Here is a 23404-nt window from a genome sequence, read left to right on the forward strand (position 1 = left end):
CAAAGTCAGAGAAAGGGCATGAGTTTGCCTGAGAAGAGTTCCTTACGAGGGAGGCACAAGTGCTCTGCTGCTGGGGCAGGCGAGGCTTCTTCAGGAACTAACAGGAGGTCTGAGTCACCCGGACTCTCTACTAGGCTAGTAGTCAGTGTTCTTCTCTTAATCTGTTTTGGCCCAAAGGCCAATTCAGGAAAATTTACTGGCTGGGTTTTTCTCCCCCCATTCAAAATAAAAATACTGGTGGGTACAGCGGCTCACACTTGTAATCACAGCACTCTGGGAGGCCAAGGCAAACGGATTGCTTGAGCTCAGGACTCCGAGAAGAGCTTGGGTAACATGGCAAAACCCCGTCTCTACAAAAAATACAAAAATGAGCCGGGTGTGGTGGCGCAGGTGTGTAATCCCAGCTACTTGTCGGGGCTAAGGCGGGAGGATTGCTTGAGCCTGGGAGGTGGAGGTTGCAGTGGGCCAAGATCACTCCACTACACTCCAGCCTGGATGACAAAGTGACACCCTATCTCAAAAAACAAATGAAAAGAAAACACTACGTCTTGTGAAAAAGAAGTTCTTCCTTCAAAGTTAAGACGACCGATAAGACAAGGCACTGCTTTTAGCACTAACTTCCCGGCACACTTAAGAAGTAGGAACACAGGATGGGAAAAACATTTTTGCAACCTACTCATCTGACAAAAGGCTAATATCCAGAATCTACAAAGAACTTAAACAAATTTACAAGAAAAAAACAAACAACCCATAAAAAACTGGGCGAAGGATATGAACAGACACTTTTCAAAAGAAGAATTTATGCAGCCAACAAACATGTGAAAAAAAAGCTCACCACTGGTCATTAGAGAAATGCAAATCAAAACCACAATGAGATACCATCTCACACCAGTTAGAATGGCGATCATCAAAAAATCTGGAGACAACAGAAACTGGAGAGATGAGCAGAAACAGGAACACTTTTACACTATTGGTGGGAGGGTAAATTAGTTCGACTATTGTGGAAGACAGCGTGGCGATTCCTCAAGGATCTAGAAATAGAAATACCACTTGATCCAGCAATCCCATTACTGGGTATATACCCAAAAGATTATAAATTGTTCTACTATAAAGACGCATGAACACATATGTTCATTGCAGCATGTTTACAATAGCAAAGACTTGGAACCAACCCAAATGCCCAGTGATAAACTGGATAAAGAAAATGTGGCACGTATACACAATGGAATACTATGTGGCCATAAAAAAGGATGAGTTCATGTCCTTTACAGGGACATGATGAATCTGGAAACCACCATTCTCAGCAAACTAACACAAGAACATAAAATCAAACACCGCATGTTCTTACTCATAAGTGGGTGTTGAACAATGAGAAAATATGGACATAGGGAGGAGAACATCATACACAGGGGACTATTGGGGGGTGGGGGGCTAGCAGAGAGATAGTAGGGGGTAGGGGGATTGGGGAGGGATAACATTAGGAGAAATACCACATGTAGATGACGAGGGGATGGATGCAGCAAACCACATGGCCTGTGTATACCCATGTAACAATCCTGCACGATCTCTACATGTACCCCAGATCTCAAAAAGAAGCAGAAATGGGGAGGTGCTTTTTAGTGTTTTGACCATGAAAGCAGGTTGTAGTCTAGGACCTAGATTCCCATTCTAGATGATCTTGATCTTCTGATTGAAAAGAACCCTCCAATTTCACATTTTCTATCTGGCCTAGATGAAATTATGGGATACCTCTGGACATGGCTATCCTTCGTTCTTGCAACTGTAGCTTGCAATTGTTTTGTCCAGCTCCTAGACGTATTTCAAACTGTGAAACTGTATCAGACAATCAGAGAAAACTGTGATGCTTTCTCTGATTACCAGTGTGAGCTGCTCACAGGTCCAGCCCCTGTGGTTTTTGTGAACCACATACCACTGGCCCATACCAAACTCCCTCCCCATCCTGCCCCTGTGCCAAACCACTAAAATATCTTTCTGGAAAAACAAAACCTCTGGAAGTTACATTAAAAATAAGTAATCTTAAGAAACCACTTTCTATAATGTAAAATTTCCATAGAGGGAAAAACTAGGACACTGTTCCATTTTCCAATAACTTTCTTTTGATCAGCTTGTATCCTTATTCAGCTGATATTTATCAAAAGACCTTAAGAGCCAATTATAGACCCCTGTGCTTTTCTTCACCACAAGTCCAACACTTACCCTGGCGAAGTGATTGTTTCCGAGAAGTGTCTGCAGGAGAACAGGCAGCTGCTGCTCCAGGTGAAGCTTAAGGCAGAGCTGGGTAAGCTCCTCACGGTCCAGAAAGCCGGTCCCCGTAGTGTCGCAGCTGCTGTAGACTTCCCTGAGCTGTGAGACATAGTGATTCTCTTCTTCATCCATCCCATAGCAGGCTGGTAGTATGCAAGAGAAAAAGAAAACATCAGGACACTGTCCTCCCGTTCCCACACTGAAGGTGAGTGCTGAGCTATGTGGTCTATGCGGAGGCAGGAGCCAGCATGTGGGGAAGGCACCAGGGGCCCTCACAGGGCCAAGCAGTGGGAGGACTTAGCTCTGCCTCTGCAGGAGAGGCCAGAGCAGGTTAACAGGGAATGAGGATAAACAGTCCCTCAGTCATCAGTCACAAGAACCAGAATTTCTTTGTTGTATAAGAAAAATCCCTTAGGTCAGATATGGTGACTCACACCTGTAATCCTAACATTTTGGGAGACAAAGGCAGGAAAACTGCTTGAACCCAAGAGTTCAAGGGTGCAGTGGGCCATGATAATGCCACTGTTCTCCTGGGCAGCAAAGTGAAACCCTATCTCAAAAAAAAAACCAAAAAACTATTTATAGAATAATTAGAAAATAGAGATACGTAGTATCAAGAAAACTAAAACCATCAAAAATTCCACTACCATCTAAAAACACTATTATTAATATTTTGGCCAGCATACAGTCTAATTTTTTTAGGGGAGTAGGGGAGGGCCAGCATCTTTATTGCCCAGGCTGGTGAGATTTCAGCCCACTGCAACCTCCGTCTCCTGGGTTCAAGTGATTCTCCTGCTACTGCCTCACAAGTAGCTGAGATTACAGGTGAAGCTACCACACCTGGCTAATTTTTGAATTTTTAGTAGAGATGAGGTCTTACCACGTTGTACAGGTTGGTCTTGCAACTCCTGACCTCAGGTGATCTGCCTGCCTTGGCCTCCCAAAGTGCTGGGATTACAGGTGTGAGCCACCATACCTGGCCCAGATTAACTTTTCAATATACATATACAAATTTAGTTTTTTTCTTACAAGGTTTATTATTATTATTTTTTTTACAAATGACAAGTAAAAGTTTTACTAAATTGAACTAAATAAAAGTGCTTACAATAAGAAATAAAAATATTTTTATTTTCATTATTGTGATATTAATAAATCACAAATAAATATATAATTAATAACCATCTAAAAATGCTGAAATTAAAACCAAAACATGCTATTTGTAACTGTCAAATTATCAAGACTAAACACCCCAGATGCCGGTCGCAAGCAGGAGATCTCACCCACTGCTGGAGGAAGAAACTAGCAAACATTTCTGGGGAATACTTTGTCTGCATATCAAGAATACTTGAAATATTAACTGGCCTTGTTATCTCACTCACATGAAATTCCTTATATTTAAGAAAATAGAGCAATAGACAAAGATGCGAGTTCATCAGAATACTATTTATATAAGAAAAGGAACAAAATAACCTAAAATATCCAACAAGAGAACAGTTTGTCAAGTTAGTGTGTATTTATATGACAGAATATTAAATAGTATTGAAAATCACATTTATTTACTTTTGTTTCGTTAGAGACAGGGTCTCACTTTGTCACCCAGCCTGGAGTACAGTGCCACAACCGTAGCTTACTGGACCTTTGAACTCCTGGGCTTAAGAGATAGATACTCTCGCCTTAGCCTCTCAAGTAGCTGGGACTATGGATGCACACCACTGTGCCCAGCTAATTTATTTAAAATATTTTTACTGAGATGGGGGTCTCACTATGTTGCAGGCTGTTCTCAAACTCCTGGACTCCAGTGATCTCCTGCCTTGGCCTCCCAAGTGCTGGGATTACAAGGTGTAAGCCACTGCACCCAGCCAAAAATCACATTTCTGAAAAATGTTTAATAGCACAGGCAGTAGCAGAATAAAAACTGTTTATACTCTACCAATAATAACTATACTTACTGGTCAATTTACACATAATAATTCATTTATGCCTTATAACAATTCTACCAAGAAGCTTCTGCAACTTTCTGGGGGAAAATATATTTTTAAAAAAGGGAAAAAAAGAAACAAATACACCAAAATGGTAAGAGATGCTTTCATGGTATTACACATTTATACTTCCTATTTTACATATGTTTATATTATCTCAAAAATTTTAGAACAAGTAGAACACTTGTATAACTAGAAAATGTTACTAATAGAAAACATTAATGCCCTAAAGATATTCAGATAAACCACAGAAAACCACCAATATTAGGCCATCATTCTGACCCACAAAAATGGCAATTTCATGTGGTTCTGCCTGTAAGGTAAGCACAAGAACTAAGGAACAATTCTACAAAAGAGAAAATGTAAGGAAACGGCAACATGAAAAGTCAATCACGCTCATTCATAATCAGTCTGTACACATGAAACAGGGCACAGCACAGGAAACGCCAGCTCTTCATAGATGTCGCTTTAATGCGGCGGGTGGCGTTTACTTGCCATAATCCACATGGGGCCGGGAGGTCAGAGTCAGAAGAAGAATGTATGAGGAGCTGCAATGTGTTCAGATCAACTCCCCAGTGGAAAATCTGTATGCTCCTCATTTTACTTGGGAAAACAATATAATCAATGATATAAAAATTAATGTTAGCCAGGTACAGTGGTGTGAGCCTGTAGTCCCAGTTTCTCAGGAGGCTGAGGTGGGAGGATCACTTGAGCCCTGGATTCAAGGCTACAGTGAGCTGTGATCACACCACTGCACTCTAGTGTGGGTGACAGAGCAAGACCCTGTCTCTGAAAAAAAAAAAAAAAAAATTAACATTAAGTAGAATCGTGACCATGACATTTCACTGTGATTGCAGAAGGTGAACACATCTGAACTTTTAATTAAACACCTGTTGATAAGCTGTAAAAACAGGCCGTATCCACATTGAGAATGAACAAACTGGTTCACGGTCTCAGATGGTGTGCAGGTGAAAATAATCATCTACTCAGCATCTGCATGGGCCTGCCCTATTTGCTAATCAAATTACTCATCCCTTCTTAGACAGGAGCACACAGAAGCTCAGACAGGGTGAAGAGGAGTGACCTGTGAACATCTGTCCCCTCTTTCAGACTGTTTTGAGATGGTAACTACAAAAAGCATTTAGAATAAAAATGGACAGAAAACCATAAACAATCAGTCAGAAAGCAAACTAAGCCTGGGCAAAGTGGTGAGACCCTCTCTCATAAAAAAATAGAAATAGGGGTGGTGGTGCACGCCTGTACTCCCAGCTACTTGGAAGGCTTAGGTGGGAGGATCACCTAGAGGCCAGGAGGTTGAGGCTGCAACGAGCTGTGATAGCGCCACTGCACTCCAGCCTCAGCAACAGAGCCAGACAAGAAACAGAAGAGAAGAGGGAGGGAGGGGGGGAGGAAGAAGGAAGGGAGGGAGGAAGGAAGGAAGAAGGGAGGGGGGGGAGGAAGAAGGGAGGGAGGGAGGGAGGAAGATGGAAGGGAGAGAGGGAGGGAGGGAGGGAGGAAGATGGAAGGGAGAGAGGGAGGGAGGGAGGGAGGAAGATGGAAGGGAGGGAGGGAGAGAAGGAGGGAGGGAGGGAGGGAGGAAGAAGGAAGGGAGGGAGGGAGGGAGGGAAGGAGAGAGGGAGGGAGGGAGGAAGAAGGGAGGGAGGGAGGAAGAAGGAAGGGAGGGAGGGAGGGAGGGAGGGAGGGAGGGAGGGAGGAAGATGGAAGGGAGGGAGGGAGGGAGGGAGGAAGACAAGTGGAAAAATGCAGAATGTAAAAGGCAGGGAACCGGACAGAGAGGGCAGAGTGGCTTGGGGGAAGTACCCCAGGCAAAGGCGAGCAGGATGTCACCAGTGCCCGATTTCCAGCCCTTTCCCATGTCTCCAAGAATCATGAAAAACTCTGTTTTGAAAATTCGTCCACTTTTTTCTATTTTGTCTTTAGTTGTAACCAATTCAACCCTTTGGAGTATATAAAATAAAGAAAACAAAATAAGCCTGTCCCTCTACCCTCCTGGCTTCCCAGAAGAAATCACTGCTTGGGGCGCAGGCTTTGAGATCATTTCTAAGTCTCTGGAACAGATGGGTAGCGAGGCACGCACACGTACATAACAGACACACATGTATTTTCACGTAAGTACGACAAGTATAACACTGAACACATTCTTTTCCAACTTGTTTTTAAACTTGCACTGAGAGATCGTTCCCTGCCTTTCTCATTTTAAAAAATGACCATGTGCTCCTGTGTGTAGGGTTGTAACATCATGAACTGTTAGTATTCTCACAGAGGGACAGGGTTTTCTCCTACAACACCTCCTGCTTGCATGGGCATATGTAATCTGGGGGGCAGAGGAGAAGACAAAACCTCCTGCATTGAACACCCCTGCTCCTTCCTCTCCGAGATTCCTGAAAGGCGTGAGCCAACCACAGTTTCCTCTGGATCACGCCCTGTAAGCCGTGACTCTGGGAAGGTCCAGGAGTACTCCCCGGGAAGCTGGACTTGGAGGACACACGGCTAGGCTGTTTTCCCAACATCGGAGGCTAAAAGGGGACCTCTTCATCTCCTGGCTGTGGGCAGGTCCTGCACCTCAGCCAGCTGGGGGTGCTCAGCCTTGGCTCTTAGCTCTCCCTACACTACAGCTATTTTTACTACACCAGGGAAGGCACAAAATGGGGACTCAAAGTTCTTTCTCACGGGCATATTTCCCTTCATAAACAAGAGAGGCAAAGTCTCAAACTGGAACCTCCAGAGCCCTGGCTGCCCCAGAAGGACAGATTTGTGTGTGGCCAGGCCTGGCCCACGACACTGTAAACCCTCTGTGGAACCAGGAGAGGCACAAAGAAGGAAAGACCCCACCATGGCTGGGACTGCAGAGGCAGCAAGGCTGGAGAATGAGCTCCTTCCTCGCCACCCACAGCAGCTAGGCCTGCTAGGCCCCTCCATACCTGGGGATCTCAGGAGGCCCCAGCCATGCTACTTCCCTTTTTCCCAGAGCCACAGATTTATGCTTTTGAGGCTGGGCTGGGATTTCAAGAAGGAAGGAGCTTCAGTTCCCGTAAGACAGTTCCCGTTCACAGTAAGTCTTGCCGGCAGGGCCGGAGTTTGGTAAAGAGCGGCCCCCTCTGGCCCTGCCTTCGAGGGCTCATGGCACAGGCAGTAGGGTGAGCCCACCCTTCTGACCAGTCAGTCCCCAAGGAGACCTGCAGCTCTGCCCCACTCTCCCCATGTGAGCAGGGCAGCACAGGCAGTCCCCGCCACTTCTCAAGGCTGAACTGAGCCTTCTCAAGCCCATGGCTGAATTACTGGGTGTTCAGAGCTGCTCCTCTCCTCTCCTTCACTCCTGCATCTCAGACTCTGCCCAGAGAGAGAGAGCAGGTGCTTCACCCCACCAGTGAGTCAGGTGCGGGCAAGAGATAAGTCAGACACAGCAGGTCTACAAGTCAAAGAGTTTTCTGTGACAAGTCCCCATCCAAGACGATATCCAGCCACATTTTCAAAATAATGAAAACAAGTACTGTCTCTATTTGCGTACACCCAATAGAACCTGTCCTCCCCTCATCCCAGGAAGAGGGACAAAGCGTCTTTCTGTAGCCTCTGAAATACCCCATGACCAACCTTAGCAAATGAGGACGTTAGAAACCCTGGCCAGGAAGGCTTAGAAAAAACCCAAGGCTTCACAGAAGGCTGCATTCACCTGGAAAGCGGCCTTACTCAGCCACACAGGAACCCTGTTACAGACAGGCTGGCTGCTTCAAGTGGCTGCCCTGGGATCCTAGAGCCCCGGAACACAGCCCAGGCAACAGGACAGCAGACAAACCATGAAGGGTCTCGGAAGCAGTGGAGCAGCCTGAAGGTGGGGCTCAGAATCCCGGTGTTCACACACACTCCACTCCCTGGAGCCTGGAGCGGGTGATGCCAGACACATGTAGCAGAAGAGAGTAATGGACTCAGGGGCTGAGTCCAAGACACACACACATGCACACAGAAAAACTGCACTACCCATAGAGGGTGAGAGGAAAGCCATTTCAGCCAGGAAACAAAACAGACTGCTGGGCAAAAAGAATGATCTGAAACCAAGGGAGGCCTCCCAGACACTGACACGTTGCAGTGGCAAAGCAAATGTCAACAGCAGGATCAGAAGACAAGGAAAACTCCTAAACAACAAAGGGAAAAAAAGGGAAATTAAAAATCAATCCCATATGGTAGTCAAATCAGTGTGGTCCCAGCACAGACAGACATGTGCCCATGGGACAGAATACAGACACGAGAAATCAACCCCCGAGCATACGGTCAAACCATCTTCAAATGGGGGTGTTATGAGCACAAACAGGAAAAAGACAGTCTGCAATAAATGCTGCAGGGAAAGCTATAGATATATATCCACAAGCAAAATAACTCAGTTTAATCCTTCCCTTCTTCCATATATAAAAATTAAATTTTGCCAGGCATAGTGGCTCACGCTGTAATCCAAGCACTTTGGAGGCCAAGGCGGGCAGATCACCTGAAGTCGGGAGTTCAAGATCGGCCTGACCAACATGGGAAACCCTGTCTTTTTAAAAAAATTTTTTTAAATTAAATTTTGTGTAATTTACCAAAAATGGATCAAAGACCTAAATGTAAGACCTAAAACTATAAAACTTTTTACAATTTTAACTAGTTTTTTTATAGTTTTATACACAGAGAAAAAGCTTCTTGATGTTGGATTTGGCAGTGATTTTTTAGATATGTCACTAAGAGCACAGGCAACAAAAACAAAGATCCACAAAGGGAACTACATCAAAGTTGAAAACTTCTGTGCAGGAAGGCACTGTGAGGCCCTAATGAGGGAAAAGGAGCCAGGCTGGCAGGAGAAGGGGAAGCCAAAAGAAAAGTAGGTAAGCTCCAAGTCTGTCCTTCTTTCTGGTCCAGGACACACAGTCCGCTTGTGCCCAGCTTCTCACCAGACACCTGCACGTTAGCTCACTGCAACCTTGGCCTTTTCAGTACTGCACAAAGCCTTCTTCAGCGTGCAGCATAAACACTATTCTAGAAAATCCCCAGCAAAGCTTTGTCTGTTTGCAGTCAGCTTCTCTCTTCCTACTCTGCCTGTTGCACCCTTGCAACACATTTTTCTACCTTCTCTCTGCCTTTCCTTACCTACCTACAAGATAATTTTCTACTTTTTCTCTGCCTTTCTTGGTAAATTCTTCTTACCCCTGCGCCAACAGCCTCAGACAGTCACCGCTCACCTGTGACAGTAAGAATTCAAAACAGCATCTCAAAGATAGTCATGTATCACTTAACAATGGTGATAAGTTCTGAGAATGTGTTAGGTGATTTCATTGTTGTGCAAACATCACACAGTGTGCTTGCACAAACCAAGATGGCACAGCCTACTACAAACCTAGGCTATATGGTCTAGCCTATTGCTCCTAGCTACAAGCAGGTTCATGTACTGAATACTGGTGGCAGCTGCAACACAATGGTAATCTAAACGTATCTAAACATAGAAAAGGTACGGAACTACAGCATTATAATCTGATGGCAGCACCATGGTATATGCAGTCCATCACTGACTGAAACATTGTTATGTGATGCATGATTATACAGAGTCATCCTTCTATCCATGGGTGGTGCCAGGACCCCTTATGGATACCCAAATCACAGATGCTCAGCTCCCTATGTAAAATGGTGTCGTATTTGCCTGTAACCTATGCACAGCCTCCCGTATACTTTAAATCACCTCTAGATTTAACTTAATACAAGGTAAATGGTGTGTAAGTAGTTGTTATACCATATTGTTTAGGGAATAATGACAAGAAAACAAAAAGCCTCTACATGTTCAGTACAGAGACAACCATCACAGGCCTAACTACATTTCTGATCCACAGTTAGGTAAATCCACAGATGTGGAACCCACAGATACAAAAGGCTCACTGTACTTCTGTGTACAATGGAATATTATCACACCTCAAAAAGGAGGAAAATCTTGTAATTTGCAACAACATGGATGTGCCTGGAGGACATTAATGCGAAGTGAAATGAGACTGGCACAGAGACAAACACTGCAGACCTCATTTAGATGTGGACGCTAGAGCAGCTGACGCAGAGCAGCTGTGAGTGGAACGAGAGTGACCAGGGGGCGGTGCTGGGGGATGTGGAGATGCTGGTTAAGGGTGCAAAGGTTTCGGTGAGACGTGAGTAAGTTCTGGCAATCTACTGTACAATATGGTGACTATAGTTAATAATAACGTATTGTATACGCGAAAATTGCTACGAGAGATCTTAAATGTCACCACGAAAAGTATAAGTGGGTGACGGGACAGATACATTAATTAGCTAAATTCAACAATTTTATAATGTATACATATTAAAAACATCACTTCTTATACCATAAATATATGCCATTTTTATGTGTCGATTATACCTTCATAAACTGGGGTGGGAAGAAGTTCTAGACATCTGTAACACAACTAAGTACTATAGCTAACATTACAGAACTGTACACTTAACAATGGTTAAGATGGTAAATTTCATGTTATGTGCTTTTTTACCACCACTAAATTCTTTTAAGTAAAATATATTTTTTAAAAAAGAAAGAAAGAAATATGTTCAAAATATGGTGGCCTGCTTTCTGAAACGGCCTGACTCTGTTCTCCTACAGCACTTTTATTTGGATTTTCTCCTTGCCCCCTCTCTTGCAAAATAATCAATCCCAAAGCTCTACACGTCCTCGAAAAGCCCAGAAAAGGGAGCCAAGGAAAGAGAAAGCGGAAATGACTGGAAAATACAAGATTTTTCCAAGCAGAAATGGAAAAGTCCTCCCACTTGGGACAACAAATGAAAAGCATGTGCACCAAGAACACCCTCGCAAACTTCAGAGCAAACTTCAGACTGAACCCAAACTACAGATGTCCAGAGAGAAAGAGCAGCCCCCACATCACAGCAGCAGGGGTCAGAACAGCACTGTGCCCACAGGAGCAAGGCTGAAAGTTCACAGCCAACCCAGGGCCTTCCATGTGTTCAGGACAGAGGACCTTCTGCCTGCCCAGGAAGCTACATAACCCATGCTGAACACACAGTGTGGCAAAATGAGGGGTGAACCCAGAAAGATGAAGACACAGTCTGCGGATCTGGGCTCCATCCAAGCAGGGAGGCTTTGCTGTAGGAGCTTAGCCGGGCCAGGGATATGAGGGGAGCCACCCTCAACAGACTGCTATGTACTGTCTGCTGAGCATTTGGGAAAAATAGGGTAGGCTTTTGACAGAGCCGATGGAGCATTTGGAAAAAATAAGAGTCAGTTCATTAAAAAGTAAGCCAGGGCAGTGGCTCATACCTGTAATCCCAGCCCTCTGGGAGGCCCAACCATGCGGATCACTTGAGGTCAGGAGTTCAAGACCATCCTGGCCAACATGGTGAAACCATGTATCTACTAAAAATACGAAAATTAGCTGGGCTTGGTGACAGATGCCTGTAATCCCGGCTACTCAGGGGGCTGAGGTGAGAGAATCATTTGAGCCTGGTGGGGGAGCGAAGGTTGCAGTGAGCTAAGATCACGCCACTGCACTCCAGCCTGGGTGATAGCATAAGACTGTCTCAAAAAAAAAAAGAAAGAAAAAAAAGAAAAAAAGTAAGCCAGTAAAAGCCCAGACAACATCGGCCTCTATAAAGCCAAGCCTGGCAAAAGAGTAGAAGTGTAACTGTAGCCAACCTGCGGGTTCTGCAGTGGACAACGTTACACAACAGTGACAACACACAGTGGCCACTGAGAGCCTGCAGAGTACAAGAAATAACAGCAGAATGAGGTTTGATTGCCTTGCTTGTGGACAACGTTACACAGTGACAACAGTGACAACACACAGTGGCCACTGAGAGCCTGCAGAGTACAAGAAATAACAGCAGAATGAGGTTTGATTGCCCTGCTTGTGGACAACGTTACACAGTGACAACAGTGACAACACACAGTGGCCACTGAGAGCCTGCAGAGTACAAGAAATAACAGCAGAATGAGGTTTGATTGCCCTGCTTGTGGACAACGTTACACAGTGACAACAGTGACAACACACAGTGGCCACTGAGAGCCTGCAGAGTACAAGAAATAACAGCAGAATGAGGTTTGATTGCCTTGCTTGTGGACAACGTTACACAGTGACAACAGTGACAACACACAGTGGCCACTGAGAGCCTGCAAAGTACAAGAAATAACAGCAGAATGAGGTTTGATTGGCCTGCTTGTGGACAACGTTACACAGTGACAACAGTGACAACACACAGTGGCCACTGAGAGCCTGCAGAGTATAAGAAATAACAGCAGAATGAGGTTTAATTACCTTGCTTGTGGACGTTACACAGTGACAACAGTGAAAACACAGTGGCCCCTGAGGAGCCTGCAGAGTATAAGAAACAACAGCAGAATGAGGTTTGATTACCTTGCTTATCCTCTGTATGCTATAAAATAGTACAATTAGGGTGTGAACACAAGTATTAGGATAAATAAGACTGAAACGTGGCTCCCTCTATGGAGCAAGATGGGAAGGTGAAGGCAACAAGAGGTGATTGCTGACGTCAACACACACTTTCTTAAACTTTTTTTGAAACAGGGTTTCCGTCTTGTTGGCTGGGGTGCAGTGGCGTTCACCCTCCTGGGCTCAAGCAATCCTCCCACCTCAGCCCCCAAGTAGCTGGGACTACAGGTGTGCACCACCCCACCCAGCTACTTTTAAACTTTTTTGTAGAGATGAGGTCTCCCTATGTTGTGCCCAGGCTGGTCTCAAATTCTTGGGCTCAAGTGATCCTCACCTTGGCCTCCCAAAGGGCTGGGATTACAGGTGTGAGCCACCACACCTGGCCTGAATGTTTTGATTTTTGAGCCACGTGAGTAAGTTATTTGACAAAACAAAAACTGATGTAAAGCCAATGGGTCAACGAGCCGTACACCTGCTGGCTCCACATATGCAACACAGCAGTGCTCCTGGGGAGGCGTGAGGTTCATTATGGAGCCAGCCCTTCCCATACGCAACATTAAAACACAGTACAGCATACCAGAATAAACACGGAACCTCACAGATGCGGCACCCCACGTGCATGGTGGTGTGGCCGTCAAGCAGTGCCACCCTCTGCGGGTGACGGGGATGCGTCATAGAGAGGCCCCCTGGAGGGACAGTCCTGAGCTACTGCAGGTGGAGGGTGGTTCTGGGGAGGCAGAACCTGGAAAGGAGCTCTGTACCATCGCCATCCCACTGTAGGGGGCGCAGCTACCTCAGAACACTGTCTCCAGACCCACGGTGGCATCACAGGCCACTATTAATGGGGCTCCGGACAGGAGTTGAAACGGACGTCTACACTCGCATTCTTGCTGCTTGGTCTCTCCCCCTTTCTCAGGGACCCAGCTTCTACCCGCCCTATTGGTGTTTAAGAAACCAACACATTGCCCTGACCGGGCTGGGGGCTCCCCTAGGGTTAGAGGTCGGCTTATCTGGGTGAGAGATGCCCCGGTGTGAAATGCTGGAGGACACCCCAGCCCATCCCAACCCTGCAGTGTCACTGGAAAATGAACGTGTCACCAAGTGAAGGGCAGGGAGGGTGGGCATGGCCTCTGCACCTCGGGCACTGTCCTGAGACGGGATTCCTGTGGTCGCCAGGCGTGGGGGGCTCTATATCCCTCCAGCTTCTTCTCCTGAAAGCAGCAGCTGAGAGGGGTGGGCTCCATGGCCCAGTGCAAAGGCCTTGTTCCCAGACAGAGAACCACCCTGGAAGGGCAGAGTCTGCTAGGCCTGTAAAATACTACATGGCGTACTTTGTTTCTTCCCCCATAACATTATCAAACCCACATTTGCTCTCAGCTCACCCCAGCTTCCACTGAGTAAGAAATCCTTTGATGCCCTGGACCTGGTATAGATGGTGGGCAGCCCTCAGGGGCACAGCCAGGACAGGTACGGTCCCAGGATGCCATTTGTGGCTGGCCAACCATGGTATGGACTCTGCCCCCAGGCATGGACATGGCCTGGCGCAGGGTCACAGTGCTGGGCAGGACTGGGGAGTACAGAGCCAGGGAGCACAGGGCTGAGGAGCACAGAACTGGGGAGCACAGGGCCGGGGAGTACAGACCTGGGAAGCACAAGGCTGGGGAGCACAGGGCCAGGGAGCACAGACCTGGGAAGCACAGGGCTGGGGAGCACAGGGCTGGGGAACACGGGGCTGGGGAGCACAGGGCTGGGGAGCACAAGGCTGGGGAGCACAGGGCCAGGGAACATGGGGCCGGGGAGCACAGGGCTGGGGAGCACAGGGCCGGGGAGCACACACCTGAGAAGCACAGGGCTGGGGAGCATAAGGCTGAGGAGCACAGGGCTGGGGAACACAGGGCTGGGGAGTACAAGGCCGGGGAGCACAAGGCCAGGGAGCACAGGGCTGGGGAGCACAGGGCCAGGGAGCACAGACCTGGGAAGCACAGGGCTGGGGAGCACAGGGCTGGGGAACACGGGGCTGGGGAGCACAGGGCTGGGGAGCACAAGGCCGGGGAGCACAGGGCCAGGGAACATGGGGCCGGGGAGCACAGGGCTGGGGAGCACAGGGCCGGGGAGCACAGGGCCGGAGAGCACAGACCTGGGAAGCACAGGGCTGGGGAGCATAAGGCTGAGGAGCACAGGGCTGGGGAACACAGGGCTGGGGAGTACAAGGCCGGGGAGCACAAGGCCAGGGAGCACAGGGCTGGGAAGCACAGAACTGGGGAGCACAGGGCCGGGGAGCACGGAGCTGGGGAGCACAGAGCTGGGGAGCACAGAGCTAGGGGGCACAGAGCTGGGGGGGGCACAGAGCTGGGGGGCACAGAGCTGGGTGGCACAGAGCTGGGGGGCACAGAGCTGGGCTCCAGGCTCTGACCAAGGGTGGCAGCAGAAGATGCTTGCTAGCCAGGGCACTATGTCACCAAAACGCACACTAACATGGGAAGAGCTGGGGTCAGCTCCCTGGCAGGAGTGCTGATGCCCAGCATCCAGTGTCCGACCTCCCTGCAGCATAGCTGTGTGCACACTCAGGTTAGCTAGGATGGCAGGGGTAAGGAGTCCGGGAACAGCCATGCTCCTGCTGCCATGATCAATGGAGAGAGGCCAAGGTCAGATGCCAGGGTTCACAGCAGCAGGGTCTCCCTGACCCAAGGAAAGACAACCCAAGACAAATGGAGGCTGGCAGTGCTGGCTCTACAGCCACAGAGAACCAGCAACCTGGGGAGCACTCTGAGGCTGCAGGACCCTGTGTGGCCAAGGCAGGCAGCTCAGCTCTGGACAAGTCCCAGCTCCTGCCATTCGCGGCCTCATGTTTGACAGTGGACGAAAACACCTGCTGCTGAGGGGGCCATCACTGAAAATGCCAGGTGCTCCATACAGAGACTGCTGCTTACTCATGCCCCACAACGCCGCCACCAAGGACACCAGAACTACCATCCCACATACATACAGGTACCCAGAATCCCAGCCTCATGCTGCTCAAACCCTATTTCCGGAGATTCCTCACTGCAAATTGGCCTCCCCCTCTCTCCCTAGTTGGAAATGCAACCAGTGCAAATGACAAAACACTGAGGGCAGAAAGACAGTCGCCCTAACTCTGCCCAAAGCACGTGAACTGCCTACCCACAGCCCTCTGTTTAGACTCTCCAAAGCCTCTACCTGAGGGTGGAGGCAAGGACACCCCTTCTCTATCACCCTTCCACAGACCCACGGGGAGGAGGAAAGAAACGGGGAGCTTCCCCTGAACTCTTAGGACCAAGATATTCGTCCAGCACTGTGGCTACGCACCCCCACAGCTTCCTTGGGGCTCTCGGGGGCTCCTAGGCCTACGCAGGAGCCTCAGTGCAGACTCACAACAAGCAGCTCACTATAAATAATACACGCTCTTTACCTGGGCAGTTCAGAGGCCTCTTCACTTTCCTCTTCATGCAAATTGAATTATTTAATACTTCTCGGTATTCCACATGTACATAAAATGTTTGCTCATCAATATCACCAGAAAACGTGGCTGGCATTCAGCAGTTGACTACAAAATTAGGGGCAATATTACAGATCAAAAGAAACACAGTTTTTCTTAGTTTCATTTTTGGAAATTGGAATGAGTAGGCTTTCAATAATCCTAATGCTATAAAGCTTAATTTAAAATACAAACATCAACTTTGCCACTAAATGAAGGAAAATTCTGTTTTCATCCAGAGAAGAAAAGCCTGTCCCCAAACAAACTGGACACTGCCCCAGAGACAGATGATGGAGTCTCTCTGCAGGACAGTGCAGCCCTCTGGAGGCTGGAGGAGCAAGGTGGTGGTTTGCATTTAATTTCGTTAATTTATGCACAGTGACAAGGGAATTTAATCTATGCCCCCCAGAATCCACTGGGCATTGAAGGCAGAGAAGGGATTCATGACCATTCGAAGGCAGCCTAGGTGTGCCAATCACCTGGGAAACCAGAGTGTCCGTAACAGGAAGCTATTCCCAGCAAGGCTTTCTGTAAATCCACTCACCTAGGAAGAACAGGGCTGACAGCCGTTGCAGGGTTTTCTTTTTTTATCTGGAAAGATGTTACAGTCCCAATAAAACAACGAAGCCAGTGCCTAGCCTCCAGCAGAGCAGACCCCAGCACTACTTCAAATGACCTTGCCAGTAGGAATCAACCTTCACACTCCAGTAGTTCTGAGATCAGGACTCACTTCTGCTCTGTTTTCATGGCTTTTGCTTGTTCTTCACAATTTTTGCTAATTATTTATTTTGCAGGCACAGGCCCCAAGTATCTCAACAATCAAATCTGAAAAGCTATCCCTTTTTATCAAGTAAGGTTTAAGAAGTTTTTTATTATTCCTGTCCTAAAAATATAAAAACAAGCTTATACCTATTTAAGTATTAATTAGTATAATACGTATTTTCCCTACAAAGTAGATTTTCAGACTAAAAGCTACAAAGATACCAAACATTAAAACTGTCCTAAAACACCTATTTTTCTGTGGTCTCCTTAAAAAGACATGTTGGTACCTATCAATGGCAGACTCTGCTGTCAATGTCTCCAGTTTTAATGTGGGCTCTGCCACTTTCTAGCTCTGTGTCCTTGGACCAGTTACTTCACCTCCCTGAGCCTCAGTTTCCTGATATGAACAACTGGATTAGGACATTATGAGCATTAAAAGAGCTAATGCTGGTTGGGTGCAGTGGCTCATACCTGTAATCCCAGCACTTTGGGAGGCCAAGGCAGGCAGATCATGAGGTCAGGAGTCTGAGACCAGCCTGACCGACACAGTGAAACCCCCGTCTCTACTAGAAATACAAAAATTAGTCTCGCATGGTGGTGGGTGCCTGTAATCCCAGCTACTAGGGAGGCTGAGGCAGGAGAATTACTTGAACCCAGGAGGCAGAGGTTGCAATGAACTGAGATCGAGCCACTGTGCTCTAGCCTGGGTGACTCCATCTCAAAAAGAAAAAAAAAAGCGCTAATGCTAAGCATACTAACATGTTAGATACTGAGACCAGTGCCTGGTAGATGGCAAGTACTGAATATATGTTAGCATGCCCCCTACTACACAGGCAAATGTGTCTGGGACTGTACACATGTCTCTACCCACCTTCACGCTAGGTGGGCATTTATAGCTTCCAAGATAAATAATCATATACAGATCATCCTGCAAATTCCCACTGTATGTCAATATACGTAAAGACTTTTTATCCATACATACTTATATTCATGCTAGGACTATAGATGCAAAATTTGTGTCTATTCATAACTACAAAATATCCGTACAATCAGTTATAGACACGAGATTATCCACATACACTTGTATGTATATCAGATGAGCTCTCTCTATATATATCATTACAAAAATAGGCAACTTTATTCTCAGCATCATTATCAACTTCTAGCATAAATCTACAAGAAAGCAATAGTTCCTCTTTTTTGCTGGAAATAGCCAATAACAGAAATAGAAGAAATGAAAGAACTAGATAAGCAAATTTGCACCCACGACTGTAATAGCTGTAATAAAACAAGAATCATCCGTGTATGATCAAAAACACTGGGAGGGGTGACATAGTGCACAACAGTAGAGCAGGAAGCTCTAGGGGTCAGACACTCCCACAGAAACTACTGAGCAACTGCAATTGACTATTTCAAAACTCTGGAATCATTTCAGATCATTATCGGCCTGCTACCTACCATCCATGTTTCTCATTCACTGTTCCTGCTTTCCTGGAGCTGGAGGACAGTAGCCTGCACTCCCAGGGTATCTGGCTGGTGCTAGGGTGGGCAGTGGGAACCCTGTCCTCCAAAGCATGGAATTCAGGGTTTTGGCTGGTCTAGCGGTTCCTTTACGGACTGAAGCAGACCTTGCTTTGCTTTCAGCCTTCCTGGGCTACAGAAGCTTCTCTCAAAAGCATCTACCAGAAGATATAAAGGGATGAGAATACCTTTCGGGAAGGGCGAACTTTGTCAGGTCACTGGCTGACTGTGAAGAACAGAAACTTCAGTCACTACACAAAAGAAAGATTACACAAGTTGAAGAATGAAGAAAAAGACGAAAAAAGTAAACAGAGTCTAAAGGTCAAGTGTACAATCAGAGGAGACCAAGAAGAATGGGGCAGAGAAAACAGTCACAGAAAAAATGGCCAAAAACTTCTCAAATCCAATGAAAGACATGCATATTCAGATCCAAAAGGTAACAAGTCCAAAAAGAACATTCTTAAGGAGATCTACACTGAGACTCATTATAGCCATATGGTCAAATCCTAAAGGCAAGGAGAGAATTGTGAAAGCAGCCAATCAGCAGCCCTCAGAGCTGCTCTGTGAAGTAGCCATTCTTTTGTTTGTTCACTTCTCTAATAAACTTGCTTTCACTTAAAAAAAAAAAAAAAAAAAAGGGCTGGGCATGGGGGCTCACACTTTTAATCCCAGCACTTTAGGAGGTCAGGCAGATCGCTTGAGGTCAGGAGTTCGAGACCAGCCTGGCCAACATGGTAAAACCCCCTCTCTACTAAATACACAAAAATTAGCTGGGTGTAGTGTCAGGCACCTGTAATCCCAGCTACCTGAGAGGCTGAGGCAGGAGAATCACTTGAACCCAGGAGGCAAAGGTTACAGTGAGCCAAGACTGCGCCATTGCACTCCAGACTGGGCGACAGAGATAGACTCCGTCTTCAAGAAAAAAAAGAAAGAAAAAAGATATGGCTTATTAATAGGAAAGAAAAAAGTAAAATGATCTGTTTGTAGATGATATATAATCTGTGTAGAAAATCCTAAAGATTACACATACACACACTTACACACACAAACACCCACCCATCTGTTAGAAATAAGTGAATTCAACAAAATTGCAGGATATAAAATCAACACTTAAAAGTCAGTTGCAGCCAGGGTGGTGGCTCATGCCTATAATCCCAACGCTTTGGGAGGCTAAGGCAGGGAGTCAGCCTGAGCTCTGGAGCTCCAGACTAGCCAGTGCAACATGGCGAAACCCTGTTTCTACAAAAAATACAAAACTTAGTGTAGTGCTCTGCGCCTATAATGCCAGCTACTCAGGAGACTGAGGTAGGAGGGAGGCAGGATAATAGGGTCTGGAGGCAAGGATCCTATGGCTGTTTCATGCTCAACTCAATTGAAAGGAAAACCCTAACTTTCCACGCCTGAAAAACGACCAGAGGTTACTTAGGCTACTCACGTTGCAAAGTTCCCACCTTTTCTGCGTGGCAGATGGGAAAATGGCTGTTTGCAACCAGTCAGACTGACTGCAGGTGGAATCCTCCTCTGCAATGTTTGTAACTTTACCTTAGCCTCTGATTATCTATAAAAAGCAACCAATCAGATGTTGCACAAGAGTGTACTTTTGTAACTCTACTTCAGCCTCTAATTGGTTCCCAAAAGCAATGAACTGGGGGCCACCACTTTATTTACATGAGGTCGGCATGAAGTGGCCAACGCAAAACCTCTAGCCGGAGGTTTCTGGACAGGAGATTCTGTATGCAGGCCCTTGAGGCGTTGCTCAGCCTGCTCCCACCACACTGTGGAGTGTACTTTTGTTTTCAATAAATCCTTGCTTTCATTCTTTCGTTGTTTCATTCTTACTTTGCTTTGCTGCATGTTTTGTCCAATTCTTGTTCAAAATGCCAAGAACCTGGACAACTTGCAGTCAAGACCCTCCTGAACTCCAGCTTGAGCAAAAGAGTGAGACTGTGTCTCAAAAAAAAAAAAAAAATCAGTTGCAGTTCTACACACCAGCAATGAACAATCTGAAAAGGAAATTAGGAAAACAATAACATCTATAATAGCATCAAAAGAAATAAAATACTTCAGAATAAATGTAAACAAGGATGCAAAAAATTTGTACAGTGAAAACTATAAAACACTGCAAATAGAAATAAAAAAAGATATAAATAAATGAAAAGACAACTCATGTTCAAGGACTGAAAGACTCAATATTGTTACGATGACAAAACTATCCAAGGCAATGTACAAATTCTATGTAATCCCCATCAAAACCCCAAAGTCACATTTTGGAGAAATGAAAAAGCCCACCCTAGAATTCATATAAAATCTTGAGGCCGGGCGCAGTGGCTCACGCCTGTAATCCCAGCACTTTGGGAGGCCGAGGCAGGTGGATCACGAGGTCAAGAGATCGAGACCATCCTGGTCAACATGGTAAAACACTGTCTCTACTAAAAATACAAAAATTAGCTGGGCATGGTGGCACATGCCTGTAATCCCAGCTACGTGGGAGACTGAGGCAGGAGAATTGCTTGAACCCAGGAGGCAGAGGTTGTGGTGAGCCGAGATCGCGCCACTGCACTCCAGCCTGGGTAACAAGAGCAAAACTCCGTCTCAAAAAAAAAAAAATCTTGAGTGACCTCTAACAGCCAAACAATCTTGAAAAAGAAGAACCAAGTTGGAGCACTCCAGCTTCACCATTCTTAAACTCACTACAACTCACTACAAGGCCACAGAGTAATCAAAACAGTAATGGAAAGAATTAGGCAGGACTCTTACTTTATATATGAAACTTAACTCAAAATGGGTTAGACAAAAAGGTAAGGGCTAAAACTATAAAACTCTTAAAAGAAAACATAGGCGAAAAGATTGAGGACACTGGATTTGGCAAGGATTTCTGGATGGCACCAAAAGCACAGGTAACAACAGGAAAAATAAAATCAGATAAATTAGAGTTCATCAAAATTAAAAATTCTGTGCATGAAAAGACTATCAAGAGAACAGATACCCCAATTACCCTGATTTGATTATTATACATCATATGCCCGCATCAAAACATCACATGTACCTCATAAATATGTACAACTATTATATATCCGCAATAATTAAAAATACTTTTGTTTTTTGAGACAGAATCTTGCTCTATGGCCCAGGCTGGTATGTAGTAGCACAATCATGTCTCACTCTATCTTCACCCTCCAGAGCTCAACCGATCCTCCTACCTCAGGTTTCTGAGTAGCTGGGACCACAGGTGTATACCACCTCTCTGACTACTTTTTTATTTTTATTTTTTTTTGTAAACATGGCCATCTCATTATATTGCCTAGGCTGGTCTTGAAATCCTGGGCTCAAGCAATCCTCTTGCCTTGGCCTCTCAAAGTGCTGGGATTACAGGCATGAGCTACCATGCCCAGCCACAAAAAGTTTTGTGGTTTTTTTTAGACAGTTTCACTCTTGTTGCCCAGGCTGGAGTGCAATGGTGCAATCTCAGCTCACTGCAACCTCTGCCTCCCAGGTTCAAGTGATTCTCCTGCCTCAGCCTACCAAGTAGCTGGGACTACAGGCATGCACCATGAAACCTGGCTAATTTTGAATTTTTTTAGGAGAGACAGGGTTTCACCATATTGGTCAGGCTGGTCTCTAACTCCTGACCTCAAGAGATCCACCTGCCTTGGCCTCCTAAAGTGTTGGGATTACAGGCATGAGCCACTGTGCCTGGAAAAAAAAACACTTTTTAAAGACACTATTAAGAGGTAGAAACACAGGTGGACACAGTGGTAAATGCCTGTAGTCCCAACTACTTGGGAGGCTGAGGCAGGAGGACTGCTTGAGCCCAGGTGTTTCAAGTCCCCCCCAAGCAACATAGCAAAACCTTGTCTTTTAAGAAGAGAGACAGAGAGAGAATCCATGCAATAGAAAATACCTGATAAAGAATATCCAGAATAAAAATCTCCACAACTCAACAACAAAAACACAATTCAAAAATGAGCAAAGGGGTGTGGTACCTCACTCCTGTGGTCCCAGCACTTTGGGAGGCCAAGGCAGGTGGACCACTTGAGGTCAGGAGTTTGAAACCAGCCTGGCCAACATGATGAAACCCCACCTCTACTGAAAAAAATAAAAATTAGCAGGGCGTGGTTTGGTGGTGGGCACCTGTAATCTCAGCTACTCGGGAGGGTGAGGCAGAAGAATCACTTGAACCCAGGAGACGGAGGCTGTAGTGATCAAGATTGTGCCACTGCAGTCCAGCCTGGGTGACTCAGCTCTGTCAGAAAAACAAGAAAAAAGCTGACATAAAAAAATCAACTGTAAGACAGGCGTGGTTCATGCCTATAATCACAGCACTCTGGGAGGCCAAGGTGGGTGGGTCACTTGAGGCCATGAGTTCAAGACTAGCCTGGCCGACATGGTGAAATCTCATCTCTACTAATCCAAAAAAATTAGTCAGATGTGATGGTGCACGCCTGTAATCCCAGCTACTCAGAGGCTGAGGCATGAGAATCACTTGAACCCAGGAGGCGGAGGTTGCAGCGAGCCAAGATCATGCCACTGCACTCCAGCCTGGGTGACAGAGAGATGCTCAGTCTCAAAAGAAAAAAAAAATTGTATTTCTATATACATGCAGTGAACAATCCTACTAGAGCATCAAAAAGAATAAAATAGGTATAAATTTAATTTTAAAACATAAAACCTATTCTCTGGAAACAAACATAGTTGGAAGAAACTTAAACCAGGTGTGGTAGCTCACATCTGTAATCCTAGCACTTTGGGAGGCCAAGGCAGGCAGACTGCTTTAGCTTAGAGGTTTGAGACCAGCTTGGGCAACATGGTGAGACCTCATCTTTACAAAAAATGAACAAAATCAGCTGGGCATGGTAACATGCACCTGTAGTCCTAGTTACTTGGGAGGTTGAACTTGGAGGATCTCTTCAGCCTGAGAGGTTGAGATTGCAGTGAGCCAAGAC

General features: G+C 46.1%; 1 protein-coding gene across 49 annotated transcripts in view; it reads right to left on the reverse strand.

Moving 5' to 3' along the window:
- NINL (ninein like) overlaps positions 1-23404 on the reverse strand; it is a 136995-nt gene that overhangs the window by 70588 nt on the left and 43003 nt on the right. For 42 of the 49 annotated variants that reach the window (XM_078371575.1, XM_078371570.1, XM_078371556.1 and 39 more), the window contains one exon: positions 2218-2408. Coding sequence is in view for 39 of the 49 variants with exons in the window: in XM_078371556.1 (XP_078227682.1) it covers positions 2218-2397 (180 nt within the window). In the remaining 10 variants the exon portion in view is untranslated. Of the gene's footprint in view, positions 1-2217; positions 2409-16112; positions 16320-23404 lie in introns of those variants that run through there. The other 7 variants (XM_078371531.1, XM_078371527.1, XM_078371528.1 and 4 more) reach the window with 5 other exon arrangements.

This window comes from Callithrix jacchus, chromosome 5, assembly GCF_049354715.1.
Source record: "Callithrix jacchus isolate 240 chromosome 5, calJac240_pri, whole genome shotgun sequence".
Taxonomy (NCBI): domain Eukaryota; kingdom Metazoa; phylum Chordata; class Mammalia; order Primates; family Cebidae; genus Callithrix; species Callithrix jacchus.